This window comes from Cryptomeria japonica, chromosome 8 (genome assembly GCF_030272615.1).
Source record: "Cryptomeria japonica chromosome 8, Sugi_1.0, whole genome shotgun sequence".
NCBI classification, from domain to species: Eukaryota; Viridiplantae; Streptophyta; class Pinopsida; order Cupressales; family Cupressaceae; genus Cryptomeria; species Cryptomeria japonica.
Window position 1 is genome coordinate 357,115,072 of NC_081412.1, and position 21,851 is coordinate 357,136,922.

The window sequence follows — 21,851 nt, forward strand, 5'->3', positions numbered from 1 at the left end:
AAGACAACAACAAGAATGTTGTTAATGATGGAGTAGTAGACACTGTCAAAACCAACTCAAAATCAACAATATTCAATCTGGGCAGTGCTACACAAGCGCTTAAAGCCGCTGAAATTACAGCAGAAAATCAGCCAAAGAAAACAAAGGAATGGTTCAAAGAAAAGCCTTGGCTTTCCAGACCTAAGCGTGATTTTACTCCTCTTGAAGAATCATATGAGTCGGCTTTCAAAACTCTATTGGCAAACAACTTGATAACACTACCAGATAACTCCAGACCATATGATCCAGATGTCAAACCAAGATGGTGGAGAGAAAATGAATGCTGTGACTTCCATCGGAATAAGGGTCATAACATAAACAATTGCATGAAGCTAAAACATGAGATTCAGGATCTCATAGACACTGGTAAAGTTGTTGTTGGGAATCACCCAACCAATGCTGATCATAAAGCATTTAAAGACCCTTTGCCTGCTTATGAACAAGGTGATTCCTCAAAGACCAAAGGAAGTGCCAAGGTAAATTATGCTTATGCCAGCCAGGACAACATTATCAACATGATTGAACCTTCACACTCAGAATATTGCAATGTGATTATAGTTCAAGATAAACCAAATGAATCACAATATGCAAAAGCTCTGACCAGATCTCAAAAGAAAGTCACCCTCCAAGGAGCTAGCTCTTCCAAACTGGCTCAAGAAACATCAAATCCGACAGCTGTGCCAAATAAACAAAAGGAATCAACCTTGGACAAATTTAAAAGATTAACCTCCTCATCATCATCCTCTGGATACAGCATGGTTGAACAGTTGAAAAAGACAAATGCTCAGATTTCAATTTTTGAATTGCTACAGCTCTCATCTGCTCACAAGGAAATTTTACACCAAGCATTGCTCACTACCAACGTTCCAAAAGATTTAGACATTGATCGGTTTCAGTCTATGGTGGGTCATCTGACTTCACCTCACTATTTGACCTTCATTGAGGAAGATGACAACTCATTAAATCATCCACATAACCAGCCATTGCATATTGAAGCCATGATCCACAAACACAGAGTTAAACGTGTTTTGATAGATGGAGGCGCGGGGTTGAATATCTGTACTTATCATCTGCTTACACAACTAGGATTCTCTGAAAATGTTATTGACCCAGGCAAGAAAATAACAATTAAAGCCTATGATGAAGAAGAGAGTACCTCCAAAGGTTTGGTATCATTACCAATCAGAGTGGGACCGGTAGAGAGAGATGTCCTTTTCCAGGTTCTCGATATTCCATTGTCATACAATATATTGTTGGGCAGGCCATGGATTCATGAAATGAAGGCAGTACCCTCAACATATCACCAATGCTTAAAGTTTCCTTATAATGGAGCTGAAGTCAATATTCCGACTAATACAAATGTCATCTGTAGTGCATTGACAAAAGGTGCAAATACTCTTGTGCCTCATAATAGAGCAGCCTCTCCAAATGAAGATCCAAAAACATTGATCAAAGACTTAGAAAAGAGATTGAAGATTACAGATACCGGCATGGATAGCTACAAGATAGAACCAGTATTATCATTAGTTTCTCTTCCTCCATCGCCAAAACAGTTAGGCAAGCCATCAGAGGCTATGAGAACCCAAACTCCAGCTCCGAATATTATATATGATGGTCTCTTTATACAGTCTTCTACCTCCTTGGCAGATGAAATAGAAGAGGATGTTGTGCTTAACTGGCTCTATAAGGAAAATAGTCCAAATGAGGAGGTACGACATTGTGAGATTTCTTCAAACCAGTATGGTCGTGGTTACAAAATGATTCAGTGCATGGGGTACTCAAGTACTGGTCCTTTGGGTAAACAAAAAGAAGGTATTACTGAACCAATTCAGCTACAAACCAAATCCACACATGATAAAGCTGGACTGGGATACAATCCTAAAAAGACATCAGAACAAAAACATGTTTCTAAGTCTAAAGGCTTGAAAAAGATATCGCCTTTAATATTACATGAAGCAAACGCTAAACAGACGAAAGAAGAGCGTAGAAAAGAGAGAGAGGAATCAACAGTCAAGAAAGAAGAAATAGTCAGTGCTCAAGCTTCTACGGTATCAGCTACGATAATACAAGAAGTTGAGGTTCCTGAAGATATAAGAGATGAATTTGTAAGAATCAGAGAATTGTTTGCACCATTAAAAATTCCAGTCACATATACTAGCAGGCAACAGGTAGATGATTCAGAGACTGATTCAAATGAGTATGAATGGGGTCCTGACTATCTTTCAGACACATCCGCTACAGAAACTCCTGAAAAATCTAGTGGTATCATAGATGATACTCAAGTGTTGATGCGCCTAAAACTAGAGAAGGAAATACAAGAAATTAGACAAAAGAGGCAAGCAAATTATGAACAAACATTGAAAGAAGGAACAATACCAAAAAGCTTCCCATCTATGTGTCCTTATCCTGAAACAGAACAAATCAGTTATAGCACTACACAGGAAGAGTTAGAAGTTGCAGGACAAGAACCAGTTGTCAGTCCAGAAGAAGCTGAATGGAGTAGATGACAGAAAGCCGCATAAACAATGAGACCATGTCAACAGGTGTGTCAGATACAAATGACAAATGAACTACAATATGAAGGAATTTGTAGCATTAAAGATGTTAGTATTGATACCATACATATGCTTACTAAATCAGCTGAAAGAGACTTGGAAACTTCATCAGATAACTATGATGATTCTGATGACTCTAATGACAGTCCTGTTCATGATGATACCCACTCATCCTCAAATTCTAAATCATCTAACACAAACAATGAAAAATTGCCCACTAGTCTTCTTGCTGTTAAACCACGACATGACATCCAATCCGACTTAGTCAATGATGTTATAGGTATGCCTATTGGATTAGATCGATTAAATATTAATGTGAACTTTAATAATCATGATCTGACTCTTCCTGGTCTTGAGACACTTACGCAAGGTATCATTCTGGAACTCGACTTTTCGATCCGCAGCTGTGATAACAATACCGTGAACGCTCTTGAACCTATCCAAAATTTATCCCTAATACATCCCGAATTGATTGACTGTACTTTACAGAATCAACCCATGGATATACCTATTTTTGCCAATGACTATACATTATCCTATTATCTCAATGCAGTCGAACCTATTAACTCTTCCACCAGTGAATGGAGTGAAAATATGACTGAAGAGGATATCAAGTATCTTAGTCGCAAAAACAAGAAAGATAAAAATAAAAGATCTGATGGCGAAAACCACATTGTGGCGATGTCAGAATCTAAAAAAGAGAAAATAAAGGACATACCCAAAGGTGAAAACCTCTCTGAGGCACCTGAAGGTGAGATACTTGGTATACTGCCCAGTCATTTTCAGGAGCGGTCTTCCATATTGATCGAGCCAACTCAGCCAGTGAATATCGGGAATCAAGACACACCACAAATTATTCACGTAGCTCAATCACTATCAGCAGAGGAATTGAAGGATTTCACTCAGCTATTCCTAGAGAAGAAAATAAATTTTGCATGGACATACTCTGATATGCCAGGCTTAGATCCTGATCTCATTATGCACCATCTCTCAATCACACCAGGAGTAAAACCAGTTAAACAAAAACTTCGTAAGATGCACCCGCATGTTGCACTATTGGTCAAAGCTAAACTAGAGAAACTACTCAAAGCTAGATTTATCAGAGCGATAGATTATGCTAAATGGATTTCCAACATAGTACCTGTGTCAAAGGCAGATAAATCTATCAGAGTTTGTACAGATTTTAGAGATCTCAATAAAGCATGTCCAAAAGATGACTTTCCATTGCCAAATATTGATATGATAGTCGACATGACAGCTGGGTATGAGATGTACTCACTAATGGACGGATTCTCCAGCTACAATCAGATTAAAATTGCTCCTGGAGATCAAGAAAAGACAGCTTTCACCTGTGCATGGGGAACCTTTTGCTGGAACGTTATGCCATTTGGGTTAAAGAACGCAGGAGCGACCTACCAAAGAGCAGTTACAACTATCTTTCATGACATGATGCATAAGAATATGGAAGATTATGTTGATGACACCTTAGTGAAGACTATGAAAAGATCAACGCATATTCAAGAGTTAGGTCCTATACTTGACAGAATGGAAAAGTTCAAGCTCCGATTAAATCCAAAGAAGTGTGCATTCGGAGTGACATCTGGTAAACTACTTGGCTACATCATTTCAAAGAAGGGCATCGAGGTTGATCCTGAGAAGGTCCAGGCTATAATGGAAATGCCGCCTCCAAAGAACATCAATCAAATGAGAAGTCTACAGGGACGTCTCCAGTCCATTAGAAGATTTATTTCTCAACTAGCAGACAAAGCTCAACCTTTTACAAAGGTATTAAGGAAAGGCATATTATACAATTGGGATCAAGAATGTGAACAACACCTTTAGCAAATCAAAGAGTATCTATCAAATCCACCGATATTGATGCCACCTATTCAAGGTAAACCATTGATCTTATACATATCAGCAACTGATTCATCATTGGGGGCACTTTTGGCGCAACAGGATGACAACAAAAAGGAAAGAGCTATTTATTACATCAGCAGGACATTGGTGTCTTACGAAATGAGCTACAGTATAATAGAAAAAGCATGCTTGGCATTAGTCTTCGCATCACAGAAACTAAGGCACTATATGCTCGCACATTCAGTCAAGCTGGTGGCCAAAATTGATCCACTCAAGTATCTTCTTAATAAAGCAACACTCACCGGACGATTGGCAAAGTGGGTAATGATCCTTACAGAGTTTGACATTGAATATGTGGAACGCAAAGCCATAAAAAAACAGGTAATTGCTGATCAACTTGCTGAAGCTCCACTTGAGGATACTCAACCACTACACATTGAGTTCCCAGATGAATCAATAATGCATCTTACTCAACAACCCTGGAAGATGTTCTTTGATGGGTCCTTTACTCAAAATGGTTCAGGTGCTGGCATACTATTCATTACTCCTCAGAAGTACTCAATTCCAAAATCTTATAAGATTCTATTCCCTTGCACAAACAACATTGCAGAATATGAAGCATTGGTAAATGGAATAAAACTAGCCATTGAATGGAAGGTTGCTGAATTACATATTTATGGAGATTCTTAGCTGGTCATCAATCAAATCAACGATACATATCAAACTCGGGATGAGAAATTGATGCCTCACAAGAGGATGGTAGATGATTTCAAGAAGTATTTTGCTTTTGTATCATTCCAACAAATTCCTAGATCAGCAAATAGAGCAGTCGATGCTATGGCTACCTTGGCATCTATACCTAAGCTACAGGAGTCCAATTTTCGCTTTGATTTCTTGGTGGAGGAGTTATATTACCCTGCTTATGATTCTCCTGAGACCCAAATAGTCTGTTCTATTATTGGACACGATTCATCCCGATACAGCCACATCTATTCCTATCTTTGTGACCAAATTATCCCTGAAAACCTTACTCGTAACGAGAAAAGAAACCTAACTCGAAACGCTTCGCGATATGTTATCATAGCTAATGATTTGTTTAGACGAGGTTTGGATGGTACTTTGCTTAGATGTCTAGAAACTGAAGAATCAAAACGTGCATTATCGGAAGTCCATGAAGGTATTTGTGGATCTCATTCGAATGGTTTTACTTTAGCTCGGAAACTATTACGGGCTGGCTACTACTGGCCAGATATGGAAAAAGACGCCATAAAATTTGGTAAGACTTGTGAGAAATGTCAGCTTCATGGAAATCTCATACATGCCCCGGCGAGGGATCTCATACCATTCATTACACATTGGCCTTTTCAGCAATGGGCCTTTGATCTCATTGGTCAGATATATCCTGCTTCATTCAACGGACATAAATTCATCATAACGGCCACTGAGTATTTCACCAAGTGGGTAGAGGCGATTCCGCTCATCAAAGCAACTGGTAAACAAGTCGCCTTATTCATCCTAAACTATATAATTTGCAGGTATGGGATACCTTCGTCCATCGTGACTGATAATGGAGGACAATTCAAGAATAAAGACCTGGATGAACTTTGTGAGAAATTCAAAATAAAGCAACACTGGTCATCAGTATATTACCCTCAAGGTAATGGACAAGCCGAGGCGTCTAACAAAAACCTACTAACTATCTTGCACAGAACAGTGAACAAATCCGGGAAAGATTGGCATCTACAGCTCAATCCGGCACTATGGGCTTACAGAACAAGTATCAGAACACCTACTGGGGCTACACCTTTCTCTTTGGTGTATGGGTCTGAAGTAGTATTACCTATTGAAGTAGAAATACCATCTCTAAGAGTTTCGTTGCAAGGTCGTGTTACTGATGAAGATCGTAGAATATCTAGATTGCAAGAACTCGAATTGCTGGATGAGCGTTGACAAGTGGCATTTAATCATCTCAGAGTGTATCAAAAGAGAATGTCCAGAGGGTATAACAAGAAAGTTCGACAAAGAGAATTTCAAGTTGGTGACCTAGTTCTGAGAGAAAATCCAAAAAATCAACAATTTTGAGACAACAAAGGGAAGTTTGAACCCAACTGGCTGGGTCCCTATATCGTTACTGCAGTCTTCGGCTCTGGTGCCTATTAACTCTCAACATCGGAAGGAGAACAGCTCCGAGAACCGATTAACACCATCCACCTGAAAAGATTCTTTACTTAGCATTCTCTGCTCCAGCAAACTGTACAGCGGAAAATGTCCTGAAGAAATCCTAAAAATCAGAAAATGTCCTGAAGAAATCATAAAAATCAAAAAAAAAAAAAAAAGGAAAAAACAGAGAAAATGCCCTGGTGAAAACCTGGTAAACAGGCACCTTGGTAAAAAAAAAATGAATCTCTGCCAAGCAGGTGAAAACCTGGTAAACAAGCGCCTCTTGTACTCAAGCACTCCATCTATCAACGCAACGTTGGCATTTCCCGCTTTCAAGTATCTTTTGCTTTCGCTTGTACATATTTTCAGTCACTTTTGTGACATCTTGGTTCGTTGGAACCCTCATGACTTGAAACAGATCAATGTCCTAGTCTTAGGTTACTCGACAGAGCACATTACATATCCTAAGCAGTGTCAACCAAGTCATTATTCCGTCAGTGAAACCTGGTCAGCCACTCCGAGTCAGTCACCTGTCTCCTGACTACTACAGAGTTTTTATCACTGAGTTCACAAGCAAAACAACATAACAAAGAACAATTACTAAACAGTTTGAGCTATGAATGGAAAATTTTCTCTGTATGCTGTCTTTTATATTGGTTTTCGATTATTATCCCCCTGAGTAACTCGAGGAAGTCTGTATTGACTAAGAGGTGCAAGGATTGGGGGCATAATATTTTCTTTGTTTTCTGCTTGTAGGAATGATCCCGATGATCTGGAAACATATAAATTAGCTGGGTGTCTGTGATAAGAGCCTTCACATTAAGGTGAAATCACCTCACATACCTCGACTCCGCCTAATTGTATGCTACAGGGAGGTCCATGTCATTTCTTTGTCTGTTTTGAGGGAATTTCTTTATGATGCAATTCGGGTCCCTGCAAAATCTTTCCAAGGATATGAACAAAAAAAGGGTCATTGCGGACAAGATAATTAATATTGCACATTGAAAAAGAAAGGAACTCTACCTTGACTGTTGTGTTCGTTATGCTCAGTGATGAATCTTAAGTATTTTAAATCCAGTGACTAGGTTTAGGTTGCATTTTGCATATCATTTTGCATTTCATTCTACATTTTAGTGAATCTAGGGTGATTTTGGTGTGATAATAATAATCTCTTTATCTTCAGAATGCGAGCTGAAAGCATCATCATTTCTTACGCTAAGTGGTCTATTTATCATTATTTCTCCGATCGAGTACTTGTGTTTTGAGACGTTTAGCTGCATACATTACATTTCATATAGATTCATTCATTTTATTATTAATCATTTGTATTCATCTTATTACATAGAAAACAAAAAAAAAAAAAATTTGCACTACTCATTTTCATTCATTTATTTGCATATGAAAAGAAACAAAAACATAGACATCCATTATCATTTGTAATACATACATTCATGCTGAAAAAGAAGTGCATACATATAGAATAAAGCATATAGAAACATCTCATAATTGAATTGACACAAGTACAATGAAGTCAAATCAGATCTCGTATATATATATATATATATCATCTCAAGTCTAAGAGTACAAAATGATGTCCAATGACATGAACAAACTCCCATCGGAGCAAGAATCGTATAGGCTACAAAAAAATGGGTGTGTCTACAAAAAAAAAATATATATCCGAGCTACAAAAAGAATCATCTAGCTGGCACCCTCTCCCTCATCGCCTGGTGGAGGAGGAGCCTAATGCCCGTGATCCTGTCGCGGTGCTCGCGCTCCCTCCAATCTGGCCATATACTGCGAATAAGGTGGCACCTGCTGTGCAACAGGAACTACAGCACTATACGCGGCTACATAATAAGATGCCCTACTGCTCTGGAGAAGGACCTCCTGTCGTAGAGACTCTATCTCTGCTCTCGACTCTGCTCTCAAAGCCGCAATCTGGCGATCACGCTCAGTCCTCACCTCGGCCAGCTGTCGGTCTCGCTCCGCCAGCTGAGTCTGCGCCACTAACAACTGTGACTGTAGCTCTGCAAGACGTGCTCTCATCGACCGACCCAAGTCAGCCCCCTGCTCTCTCACAGGCTCTCCGCCACCATCTCCACCACCATCTCCACCTGTGGCTCCGCCCTGCTCCTCTCGCCGCTGACGGACCTGCCTCGGAGCTGCCCGCTCCTCCTCTCCCCCACCCAACCTCACGCCTACTCTCCCAAGGGATCCACCCTCACCCCTCTGCTGTCCAATGTCAGCTCGCACTCTGCTGCTACTGGCACCAAGATCACCACCAATCCGTCGTGGAGCATCTGGTCTCTAGCCCTGTCCCTGCCTATGACCCTGTCTTTGTGCCTGTGTCGGTGCGGGGGCATCATCCTCCACATCCTCGATATGAGGAGCATGCTCTCCAGGATCCGTAAACCGAGGGAATGGATGCTGCTACAAATAATCCCTGTACTGGGGCAATACCCCCGCATCTGCTATATCCTCCAGGTAATCCCACCTCAAGCAGGGTAAACCTGTCAGCTCCTGCATAGCCAAGGCATAAGATAGCCTAGGTCCCCAACCCTGCCTCTCCTCGTCCGCATACCTAGCATATGTTGTAAACTCCTGTGAGATCCCCTGAGGCCGACCATACTGCCTCATCACTCGTGAAACGACGAATCGCTCCACAACAGTCTACGATCTCCCAATCAGTGGGCGTGTGACAAATAGATCTCTACGCACTGCCTGCCAGTCATCCCATGGCTCTAACCCTCGATATGGTTGCCATACGACAGCTATCAAGTGATCGAGCTGCCGTCTCCAGTAGTCTGTCTGGCCCAGATGGGGCTGCGTGATATATCCAGCATATCTATAAATGATCGGCTGTCCTGGCTCCCTGCTGTCTGTCACTATCGGCCGACACACGGGAAGGTGCTCCCAAGCCCACACCTACAAAATGTACACCCCAGCAGCCATGCTCCGCCCCTCTCTATAAACAATCTCATGCATCTCTCGATACATGTGGGCCATTAAGCAAGAACCCCAGCCAAGTCTCTGAGAAGACTCTATCAATCGCTCAAGCATCCGGCCCCATCCGCTCTAGAAACCCTGCTGCCCTCGGTCTGGCATCAAAAAGCACCCAATAAATCCTACTAAGACACATGCCAGCGAATACTCCTCACTGTACCTGCTCATCAGTATATCCCAACTCATAGAACGAGTCAAGATATCTGGATCCCTGAATACATTCCTCAGTGCCTGCAGTCCAGGTAACAATGCAGTATCATAGTCCACCTTATCCCCAGCGAAAGGGATATGAAGAATCCTGTACATATCCTCGAGAGTGATGGTCAACTCCCCAACCAGCAAATGAAAGGTATTATGCTCCGAATGAAATCGTTCTACCAACGTCGTGAGCATCCCGTGGTTCACACGAATATCAGGTAACCTCATCAAATGAGCCAAGCCGCATAAATCAACATGAGCCCGCTCCACCTCAAACAAATCCCGAACTAAAGCCATCGTGGGCGGATATACACATCTGAAGAGCACAGGAGGTAAAGAAACCTGCAAAACCCAACAACGAACATCAGAAAACATTCTAAATTAACCTGCAAGAGAAGTTAAACATCACGCAAATCCAAATAAGTTAAATACAAAACCAAAATTTCATGTTTACACTTTCAAAAATTGTCACTATTTTCTGAATGACAAAAAAAAGTTAAACAGAATCTCATACGAGTCAGAAATGGCTATAGTACGAGAAAACAGCCTCAAACGACAAATTTTTATACACCGCACGACAAAATGGTCTTTTAACCGGCCTATCGTACGACACAAGGGTTGCTCTCGTACGACAATTCTAATGGGTTGAAACGATAAAACACAATTTGCCAGTTTCTCGTACGAGACAAGATCCTGTCTCGCACGATAAATCGAGAAACCCGACTTCAAACCCGTCAAAAACGTGAAAAATACACAAAAAAATTCAAATTTGGAAACATACAGAGGCTAAAGATTGATCACTTACCACTGGCTCGTAGTTTCGGGGTCGATTATGTCGTCTCTGCCGCTCGAATCGATGTTGACGAGTAGGGACCACCATTTTTCTTCGCAGAAGGGTTTTTGAATTTTCAAACTTGGAGGGTTAAAATGAATTGAAAATGACACTTTTGTCTTATATATAGCCTAAAACCTAATTTTTCAACTTGCTCCGATGGACACGAAAATTGTACCCTTGGCTAATGTGCCTGCTTTGATTCCATTTTCGGGATCGAAATCGAACTTCGAGATCGTCTTGCTAGTCAATTTCACAATTTTGACCACTTAGCGCTTTTTTCCATTAATGCTCATTCTTTCTTCAAATTGCGCTCAATTTCAACGCTAAATCTTAATTCAATTTCAATTTTACACATCCACATTTCAATTCTACCTATCAACTCTACGCTCAATTTCTCATCAATCATTGCCAAATCTTCAGAAAAATCCTCAAAATCAATTTGTGCTTAAATCACTTATTTTCACCACACAATTGCCTATAATCAACTACCCTCACTATCTTTCGATTTCGCTCCCGAGGGGGCATACTCATGATCTTATGACTTCATATCTCACAAGTCGAGAATTTTTATACAAATCTTCATCAAAAGTCGAACAAAATCTTTCTAATTAAAATCCTCATCGCTAAGGGGCATCTCAACTTCATCGCTTCACATCAAGTTGAAATCTCTCGATCATCTGAATCAATCAATCGCTAGGGGCATATCAGTTTCATCACTTCAAATCAAGCTGATATTTGTCTTTCATCTGAATTAATCTCTTAACATTAATCAGTTTCATCGCTTCAAATCAAACTAATTATTCGTTTAAACTCAATCAAAAGTTTAAAGAGTTTCTTTGGTCATTCTAAATCTAAGCGGGTGTTCAGTATTCGTTTCTTGATCAAGCTGGACGGTTTATTCTTCGCTCATCGTGTCTTGATCAATCAAGTTCAAGATCGATTTTTATCATTATTCACTGTATCTAAGATCAATCAAGTTCTAGATCAGTAAGATCCGCTTCTTGATCAATCAAGTTCAAGTTCGGTATCTTTGTTTTCTATCGTTCCTCAGTTCAATCAAGTTCGGGATCGGTATCACTTTAATCAGACCTCATTTAGCTTTGTCGCTTCGAATCAAGCTAACACCTCGCTTTTTATCTAGTTTGTGATCAATCAAGTTCAGAACTGGCATATCCTGGACATCACACATTCTTTGAATCAAAGCGCTGCTCGCACATTAATTCAAAGAGGGGCAAATGTAATACCCTAAAATTGGTCATCTAAACCATGGGCCCCTAATCTCGACAACATCACCAAGGTCCTAACCAAAGGCAATTAAATCAATCTTGAGCACATTATTAATTCCTTAATTATCAAAAATCACATGGCAAATCAACCACTCGATATTAATTAAATATTTATTTAATTAATTGAATTATTTCAAGAATAATCATTTTGATTAATTATCCCATTTTAATTTATTAAATATCTTTGCATATTTAATTAATTAATAAATTTGTCATTCAATCATGCGAAAGGATTAATTTATTACAAAAAGTTGAATTGAAACAAAACAAAAGTCAAAACAAAAAAGAATTGAAGAGAGAGAGAAATCAAACTTGAGATATTATTTCTTTTTCTAAATTTAAAACTTGAAATCAAAAAAGCAATTTAATTGAATTGTTGAATTATTCTCTAAAATTGGAACTCAAAGCTTTTCAGAAAAAGAAGTTCAATTGCATTAAGAAAACTCTTTTCTTGATTAAATTGAAGAATTATCTATTTTTATCAGATGTGCATGGAATTAATTTATTATTATTTTCCAATGCAACTTGGACTTCTAATTTGAATGCATTTCAATTAAACTTATAATTGGAATCTATCTCAAGGTTAACTCAACCTGATTTCTCAGTTATTTTTCAATTAATCTTAAATTGAGTTTTTTGTTATTCTCTATAAATTCAGTCTTCAGCTCTCATTCGAATTCACCCCATAGATTTTTGAGAACACGCTTGGAAATTATTATCGCGCTAATTTCGCTCTGGAGTCATTGAAATCATTGTGCTTTTTTAGATTACTTGCATCCATTTTACATTCATTATTGCTTGCATGCATTGTTGCTCGAATTTGCTTGAATTACTCATCCATCTTGCATCCATATAGCTTAATATCATATAGATCAAATCCTTCGTCTTGGTGTAGTCTAGTCACTGGTATTGCTTATAAAAATCTGAGAGCAATCTTATACTCGCATCTTTTAGAAGGCAATTAGTCGCTTTGCTATGGTTTATTTCTTATTGCTTATTGATTACTAACTATGCATATAATGACTTAATTGAAGTGTTGTGATTGCAGCTATAGGTTCACTTTTTCACACACACACTTGTTGTAGATCCGGTTAAGAAACTCTGCAACTCAATCGCTATCTGCCTGCTCCAACCACACTCAAAGTACTGTCACACAAATTTTGCTTTCCTTCTTCGCCCACAAATACCAACTCTCTCACTCTATCACTCATCACCTTCTTGTTACTCACACTTCTCATATCTCCAAATATAATATGTACATGTATATATGTGTGTGTGTGCCAATAAGAATATACATCAAGTCGGCCTCAGATACACTTTCCCAAAAGATACTCCAACGGTCAGATCACACGCTACAATCACCGAAACAAAACAATAATAAAAGCATTCAAGATTGGCCTAACTCGAAATGATCATAATCTCGAACTTCCACAAGAGCACGCTACCGAAGCACAAAGAACATGACCCACCTTAGCATAGGAACAGTTAAAGACATGAACAACAGATCACCAACAGGATTAACATTAGATATCAAAAAACGGAGGCAAACTGGAGCTCCTAGAATTGTCAAACACTGCACAGCGGAATATATCTTTGAAGCACAAAATCTAGCGCACGACTTCCGGAGCACCAAAACTTGAATACAACAATCTTGAGCAATATCAACCAACATATCAAAAATGTGCTATCATATCTGCAACGAGACAAGAATGCGGAGCACTGCAATCCTGAAAAATTGTCAACTCAATATCACCAAACTATAATATCATTGAAGCATACACATCCAGAGCATGAAACCGATTGCCACAACTAACAGCAAAACTCAGACACTTTGAGAAACATGACACTACACAATTTTGGAGCAACAATCTGTCGGAAAAGTATACCAATAACATACTTACAACCACTATTGACTGTCTTTCATACATACATACCTATCTTCCTATGTTCTACACTGCCAACGTTCAGCATACTCAACATACATTGCAAATACTATATACTGAAATATCTGGACCAGTCCGGATCACCAAGGTTGACATCAATGACATCCAATCAAACATTTCTAATAGTAGCAACATCATGTGGAGATGGGCATAAAGAAGGCATGTCATAAGTGTAATATCCATGTTTCCTTTATTAGATATAGCATGGAAGGGAGAGTGAGTACACAATGGGAAAGCACTATAACTAGCAACAATAAAATCATTCATACTTAGTGCATCAGAAGGCATGATGGAACCAACATTTCATCACTAACACTATGGGAAAGCACTATAACTAGCAACAATAAAATCATTGATACTTAGTGCATCAGAGGGCATGATGGAACCAACATTTCACTACTAACACTATCCATATGAGGGGCGTGATCAATATGAAATTCAAGAATAAGTGAAGCGAAGGTACATAAAATAAACAAAAAAAAGGTTAAAAAACAAACCATGAAAGATGAAAAGCTACTATACACTCTAATAATATTTAGTTAAAACACAACCAAAACGTGAAAACAAATTGGATTTGGGTAATGAGTGAATTATTATTGCAATGCAGCTTGTGGCACAATTTACAGCATTTTTTATACATATACACATACACACACACATAAAAATATATACATTCAAAAAGTATATATTTTATTATAACATTCAAACATATTTATTTTCTAATATAGCATTCAAACATATACATTTTCTATTATAACATTCAAATAATTTCCTTCCAACTTTCTGGAATTGAAAGACATGTTTTAAAACCCCCATAAATGTAGTGTGAGTTAGTTAACAGAATGTACAGAATAGATTAAAAAAGGAAGATTCAAGTGCTTGTGTAATTGATTGTCCAGAAAAATATTTTGGAGAATAAACTACATGAATTGCATTTACGAGCATTAAGTTCTCACAGTCTATATTAGTTAGTTCGTCAAGTTCTTAAAAAAAAAAAAAAACCGGATTGAAACTTGAAATCAATTCCATGATCCATCATGAGCACAGCTAAGGCAAAATATTCTGAAGATGAATGTGAACCGAAAAGTAATGTCAAAATTACTACATAATTTTCCCTAGAAGCTTGGCAAACCTGTGAATTGCAAATTTACAAAACAATTTTCGACAAATAAAAGCCTTGACAAACCCACGAATTTCAAAACTTCTAAAGAAAATTTTCACAAAAGCTCGTCAAACTCGTGAATTATGAAAATTGGCGTAACAGCCTGTGAAGAGGCGTGATTAAAATTACCTTGAGGCTCTCGACAACGCCGGGAACGACCTCATGTTCGAGGCCAGAGTACTCCCCCTCTGTATTCTCTCTTATAACGACAATATCAACGTGGTCGTGGCGGGTAGGGAGGCCAGGGAGGGTGAAACAGTGGACGAGCGAGGCAAAGAGGTCCAGCTCCTTCCGCAGCTGCACGTTCAGAGAGCTCACACCGCCGCCCACTGGCGTCGCCAGGCCGCCCTTCAAGCACACCTTGTTTTTGCGGATGGAGTCGATGACGTCCGAGGGCACGCTGGTCATGTTGCCACTCACATGGAATGTCTCGAAGAAAATAGGAGCGTGCATGGCCTCCATTACCTGCTGGACAGCGCCTGTGACAAGGGGACCTATGCCATCCCCTGGTATCATCGTCACCGCCCGCGCTTCCCCGTCCCCCGGCCGTGGCATGTATGTCACGCCCCTCCTCCCATTCCACCTCACCATCTCCATCACTCTCATTGCCCCCCGCCTCATCTTCCAAGCCCAATTGCTCCAAATCTTACAGTTTTATTTACACCAGATGATGCTCCATCACTCTGAAAATTTAAATGTATGCGTTCCAACTCTGTATCTCTTTGTTTCTTCTTGTCCCTTACTACGTCTTTTTTTAAACTTGAATAGTTGTTAGTGCCAAGCGTTGCCCCTCAAGCAAATGTGATAACTTTAATTTTTAAATTTTTTTTTTTTTTAATTAATATTGGTATTACTTTAATATTTTTTTATAAAAGTAAATGTGATTACTTTAAAATTCAAAAATTTGATTTGTAATCGAAAATTTGATTAAAATATTAAAATTTTATCTTGGTTGTAAAGTTATTCATAACATTTGATAATCTAAAATTCTAATTTAAAGTGTGTTTCATTTTTTTTTATTGGCACTTTAGACATGAACAAGAATCTTATCAAAATTGTGACGAGCCAGAATATGTGTTGAGGTTTATAGCTATTGTTGTTGTTATTATGTAATTTATTGTTCTATAATTACTATTATTTTTTATTATTCTTTATTCTTATGGTTTGGATCTATTACTATATAAAGAATTTTATAATAATTAGTGAAAAAAAATTAAAGTGAAATTTGAATCATGTTTTGCAATTCAAAACATGCAAAGTGCTAAGAGAAAGAGGGAGTAAAAAATATATCTATACAATAGTATGTTAAATTCTTATAGGACAAAGTCCATATACATCTCTTCATAATTCTATCAAAAATATATTTGTAAAAACCTATGCCAGAATGATAATAAATATCGTAATTTAATTTCAAAATTGTTATAGAATTGTATGAAGATAACGAATTAATAATGCTAATCAGTGAAAACACGTAATTTCAACTCTAAGTTATATAATGCATTACAAAATTCAAAACAAGTCTTGTCTATATTTAATGATAAGTGATTGTTTTGAAAACTAGAATTTGGACAATAATTTCTATATGTTTTTAGAAGAAACAAAAAAAGCCTTGGCTATTTTAAGACTATTTTTAGTAAACCTATACAATTTTAAATATGACGATTACAACAATCAATACTCCTTGATCAAACTCTTTTTGTATTTTTTTGATTGACTTCAGTGGAACATTATTGTATATTGATTCAGATTTTATGCGATGTTATTTCATGCTTTATCTGGATTTGTGGTGTATGATTTTATGCAGTATCTCAGTGCTTATGATTAATGTTATTTTATGGATCATTATCATGGACTGACACTTTTACCTTATATGTGTGATGTGTTATTTATATGTTGTGTGTTTGCATGTGTATGGGATGCGAGGGGATGATTTTCCTTCACTCACTCCGATGAGACAGGGAACGTCACGATTATCCTTCATCGGTGTGCGTGTTGTGTCTGTATATATATATTTGTCTATATGCATGTGTGGATTCTTTGGTGCAGGACATTGCAGGTACTAGTACCGAGTAGGTACGAGGTATCGACTCCACCTGACTTCACAGGTCTAAGCATGCCTTATATGTCTGATGGGAGTGGAGGAGATAGTTGTTGGACCGTAACTTGACCCGCAGTTACACTCGTGTGAGTGTTGTCAGTCGGTTGTCTTTTCCATCTGGCTGGTATGTGAGTCATAGTGCTTTGGTTTGGTCATTTGTGAGTCGTCATTTGATCATCCTTCGTTGTGCGTGTTTCCATTTATTTAAATGGCTATTTAATTAAGTAGATGATGCTATTTTTATGTTGGTGTAATTAGTTAATTAATATGCCCTTGAGATTATTGATTTAATTAAACTAATGAGTTGCTAGCATTAAATGGTTAAATTGGCTTATTTCATTGTGAATAGTTGTATCATTATATTGTGAAAAGGAAATAATTATTTGCCTTGCCATTTAAATGTTAAATGCTTATGTTAAAAGAAAGTAATATGGAAAATAGAAAATATAAATAAAAGCTTTTCTTTTTACCTTTCCATTTGACTTTTGTATTTTATTTATTGGAAAATAATTGTTTTTTTGGATAAAGGTAAATTTGGTTGTGTTTACTTTTTAAAAATAATTTAATTTGATTGGTGGAGAAAACTTTTAACCTAGAAAGTTTAGGTTGGAATTATTCTCCTATATATTCTTGGGAATTCACGGAAATGAAAAAGGCAGAAAATTTGAAAGAGAAATTTGGAAAACCATTCTGAAGGAGGAGCTAGAATTTGATTTGGTTTGCAAAGGACTGGGATTCTTCCATCATTTTGCTTGCTAGTTTGCTTCAAGGTTGGATAATCTCTTCTTGTTTGAAATTTAAATTTGAATATTTCAGTTGCTTTCTGTGTGTTGAAAAAAATGCAAATCTCTTTGTAGATTCTTGTGGAATGATTGGAATGGAAGAAAGAGTGCCTGTTATTGTTGATTTTGTGAAATTTATATCATATGTTTGCTTATAGGAAAGAAATGGTTCATTTCTTTATTTGTTGTATGTTTTTGTTCTTCAAATCAACTTCTTGAATCACCTCTTCTATTGGGAATAGAAAGAATTAGATTTAGGTTGTTGTGTGTTTTCTAGTATCTAATTGCCCAAGATTTGGGGTTTATGTTGGCAAAAATTGGTTATTGCATTTTGCTAGATGCAAGGAATTCTTCTTGTGTATGGAAGTAAGGAAATTTATCTTAACCCTTCTCCTACCTATTAAATCCTTCTATTGTTGCCTAAATCGTTATTTATTGGGTTCTTGTGTGATTTTATTTCACCTTTTACCTGATTGGTAAATATCCCTTTGTATTCTGGTATTTGGCACTGTGTGTGTGTGTGTGCGTGCCCGTGAAATGAACAGGGGAAGAACTGAGCTCATGCTTTATCGATTTTATAGGCTATGAAAGTATGATTTTATTTTATTAATTTGACCTTACCTTACCCCATGGCGGGCTATCCCCACCACGCAGGTCAGTAGTGTCTTCTACCCGCAAGTAGCAGTACTACCGGTCGGCAGTACTACTACACGGTAGCAACACTAATGATTGGTAGCAGTACTATTGGTCGGTAGGACTGCTATCGGTTGGTAGCAGTGCTACCAATCGATAGCAACACTACCGGTCAGTAGGCCTACTACCGGACGACAACAGTACTACCGGCAGGGAGTGCCTACTGCCTCAGTAGCAGCACTACCATGGGTAGGCCTTGGCCCCCGCGTGACCTTGTACCCTTCGCGGTACAACTTTTTATGTGTCGTGAATTTAATTTGTATAAAATGAAATATTTTTAAAGTTGGTTTTTAGTGTTAAATAAAAATAGTAATTTTCAAAGTGATTTTTATTATGTGGTTTAATAAATTCATTTATGGAAATCAAGGCATGAATTAGTAATTCAAATTGGTAGATTTGGATATATTTTGGAAATGGATTAAAATGCCTATTAGGAATTCATGTTTTATTCAGTTGAATATTTTATGTGGATTTTATTCTTGATGGATTATTGATTTGGAAATTGAATAGATGTGAATGTCGTAATAGAGTGTTTTATTTAATTTTCAATCAATGAAGATGCAAGTGCTTATGATGTTGATTTTCTCAAAGATTGTCTGAGTACTGACTTAGTGAAATTAGCTTTCCTTTTAAAGAGTTATAATTGAGTTACTTCTGGTATGTGATTCAGTCATCCTGTTGTGGTGTATTTGGTACCCTTGACCAAGTGATATATGATGACTTTGTTGTCTTAACCATGTAGTGTTTTTGCCTTATGGTTAACCAAGAGTCAATATGTCCTTGTTTTGACCACTTGTTTTTGGATAGTGGTGTTATGGTTGTTTGCTTCGCCATGGGGTCCTCGTGGAGTGACCATGTTTTCTTAGTATCCTTTGAGAGAGTGGCTTTCGAGTGGGGTCCACGCCCAAAGTGGTTGGTAGGATAACCCATTGAAAGTCAGATAATAAGTGATAATCTAATTAATTTATTAGGTGGGTAGTTCATAACATTAAATAAGATATTGTACCTCGCGCATAGGTGAGTGCTTGTACATGGCTTATAATGTAGTGAGAAGGCCTGGAATGGCAAACCGACCACCTTGTCTTCACGAAAGGCTAGTAGGGTCCGCATGAGACTTGGTTGGAGCCAGAGGTTCAGGAAAGGTTACCAAGATAAACCCAGGATGGGGGTCGGGACCTATGGAGGCCGACCATGGTAACCATCATAAGCTATGTGATGACACTCTCTCTTTAGGTTCACTTGTGTATTTGTGATGTTGAGTCACCTGGAATATCGTGGAGTCGTATTGTGTTGTCATGGAGTCGTATTGTTCTGTCAATGTGATAGCCAAAGTTGCTTAGAAAGGTAAAACTCCTCTTTATTTCCCCTTTAATTTGAAAAATGTAGCCAAAACACCACCATTGAGGAGGACAATACATTTTTATTACCTTATTCTTAGACTATCAAAACTACTTCCTCCTCTCCATGGCTAGAAAATTCTATCTAAATATAATGTTATTGTTTACTAGAAGATAATGTTGTAGGGCAATTGAAACAAAGATCTCCCAAGCCCAAAAAATTTTAAAACCACCCCAAGGCTAATGGATGACAATGATTTTGGGCACTTGTACGTAGAAATTACACATCCCTCCATACAAAAAGAACCTAGTCAAGCCATGATAGTTGATTATAATGTAACCAAGGTTGATTTGGGATTTCTACGTAGGAATGAAGATGTGCATTTAACTTTCAAGTAACAGCGTCAAGATTGGTGGAGAGGACTAAGAGAGACAAATAAGATAAAGATGAATTGAAGAAATTTGTGGAGTTTCTCATGAGCTATCTAAATTCATTGGTTGACCCTTCACTACAACTAATCAGTTAGGAAGATGCATCCTTTTACCCCAACTCTACAATTCGAAAAAAAATGGTCAATAAAATATAAAAGTTCAACTCCTATGATAGAATCACTTAGGAATGAATAAAGGATTTAAAATCTAAAGTACCTTCTTTTTGTAATGGTGAGGAAAATAAGGTTTCACAAGTTAAGCTATGTAAACTAGGAGATCCACTTATTTCCACCCAAAATATTAAAAGCAATGGTGAATTCAATAGATTAAACCTCAATTCTATTAAGAAGAGGGTTGAATATTGATTGGATTCTCTCCCTTTTTTATTGAGTTGAGGATGTAATTGAAATGGTGTAATTTGAAGGCTAGATTTGGGGTAAATGATGGGAATTTAACATAAAATAACATAAACAACATGTTACAGACACTATATGCAAACATAAAGCTAAATAAGAGTAGAAGGAACATAGAGACAACTATGTCAATAAATTTAGCCTGAAAGTATCGCACGATGAAGTGGAGACCAGGTCGAGCCCTAGGGTTTTGCAAAGGTTTTGGGGGTAGGAATGGAGGTTCAAACTAGGGGCATAGGATGCAAGGCTTTTGGAATACTACGTGGAGACCATCGGATAGGACATGGAAGGATATGACAAATGGGGCTTCTAGTTTTTCTCAGTTCTACAACAATGATGAGGATAGAAATGACACTGCTAACAACATATGGGGTCATGCAAAGATCCACAATGGGGTAAAGGCAGATTTAAAATCATTGAAAGGATGTTTTGGAGGCCGAAGCACCAAGAAGATGAACCACCAAATAAATAGGTATTTATGAGAATAAAGAATATAGAGTGGTTCTACTTGATTATTTTCACTAGTGCCCAAGAGAAGGTTTGGATTCTCGAAAATGGTCCATTTATGGTGGGGGGATGGGCTTTTACATTAAGGACCAGACTCCAAATTTTGACCCCAAATAAGCTTCTATTGAGGAGATCCCAATATGGATAAGACTATACAATCTTCCTCATGAATATTGGGACCTGCAAACCCTTAAGTGTATTGGAAATAGGACTGGGAAATTCCTAAAGGTGAACGAAGCCCTGGATAACAAAAAACATAACATGTAAACCAAAATTTGCATTCTCTGGAAGCCCTTTCCACCTTTACCAAAAGCAATAAGAGATAAGATATGGGGAAGCCTTTTGGTGGCAGGATATAGAAGTGGAATTTATTGTAGACAATTGTGTAGAATGCAAAGAGTTGGGTCATTCAATGGAGGAGTGTGTAAAAAATAAGAAAAGCAAAGGAACCTTGAAGGATGGTCTAACAGATAGACTAGTAAAGATTAATGGTGGTCTAGAAGACAATGTTGCCCAAGTTGACCAAAATGACAGAGCTAGGGTTC

At 37.9% G+C, this 21,851-nt stretch overlaps 1 protein-coding gene across 3 annotated transcripts in view; it reads right to left on the reverse strand.

Moving 5' to 3' along the window:
• Positions 1–15,816, reverse strand: part of LOC131045350 (isocitrate dehydrogenase [NAD] regulatory subunit 1, mitochondrial) — a 110,708-nt gene extending 94,892 nt beyond the window's left edge. Inside the window, exon 1 of one of the 3 annotated variants that reach the window (XR_009105801.2) lies at positions 15,174–15,814. Coding sequence is in view for 2 of the 3 variants with exons in the window: in XM_057978938.2 (XP_057834921.1) it covers positions 15,174–15,665 (492 nt within the window). In the remaining variant the exon portion in view is untranslated. Of the gene's footprint in view, positions 1–15,173 lie in introns of all 3 variants that reach the window. The other 2 variants (XM_057978938.2, XM_059209769.1) reach the window with 2 other exon arrangements.
• Between the last annotated feature and the right edge of the window lie 6,035 nt (positions 15,817–21,851).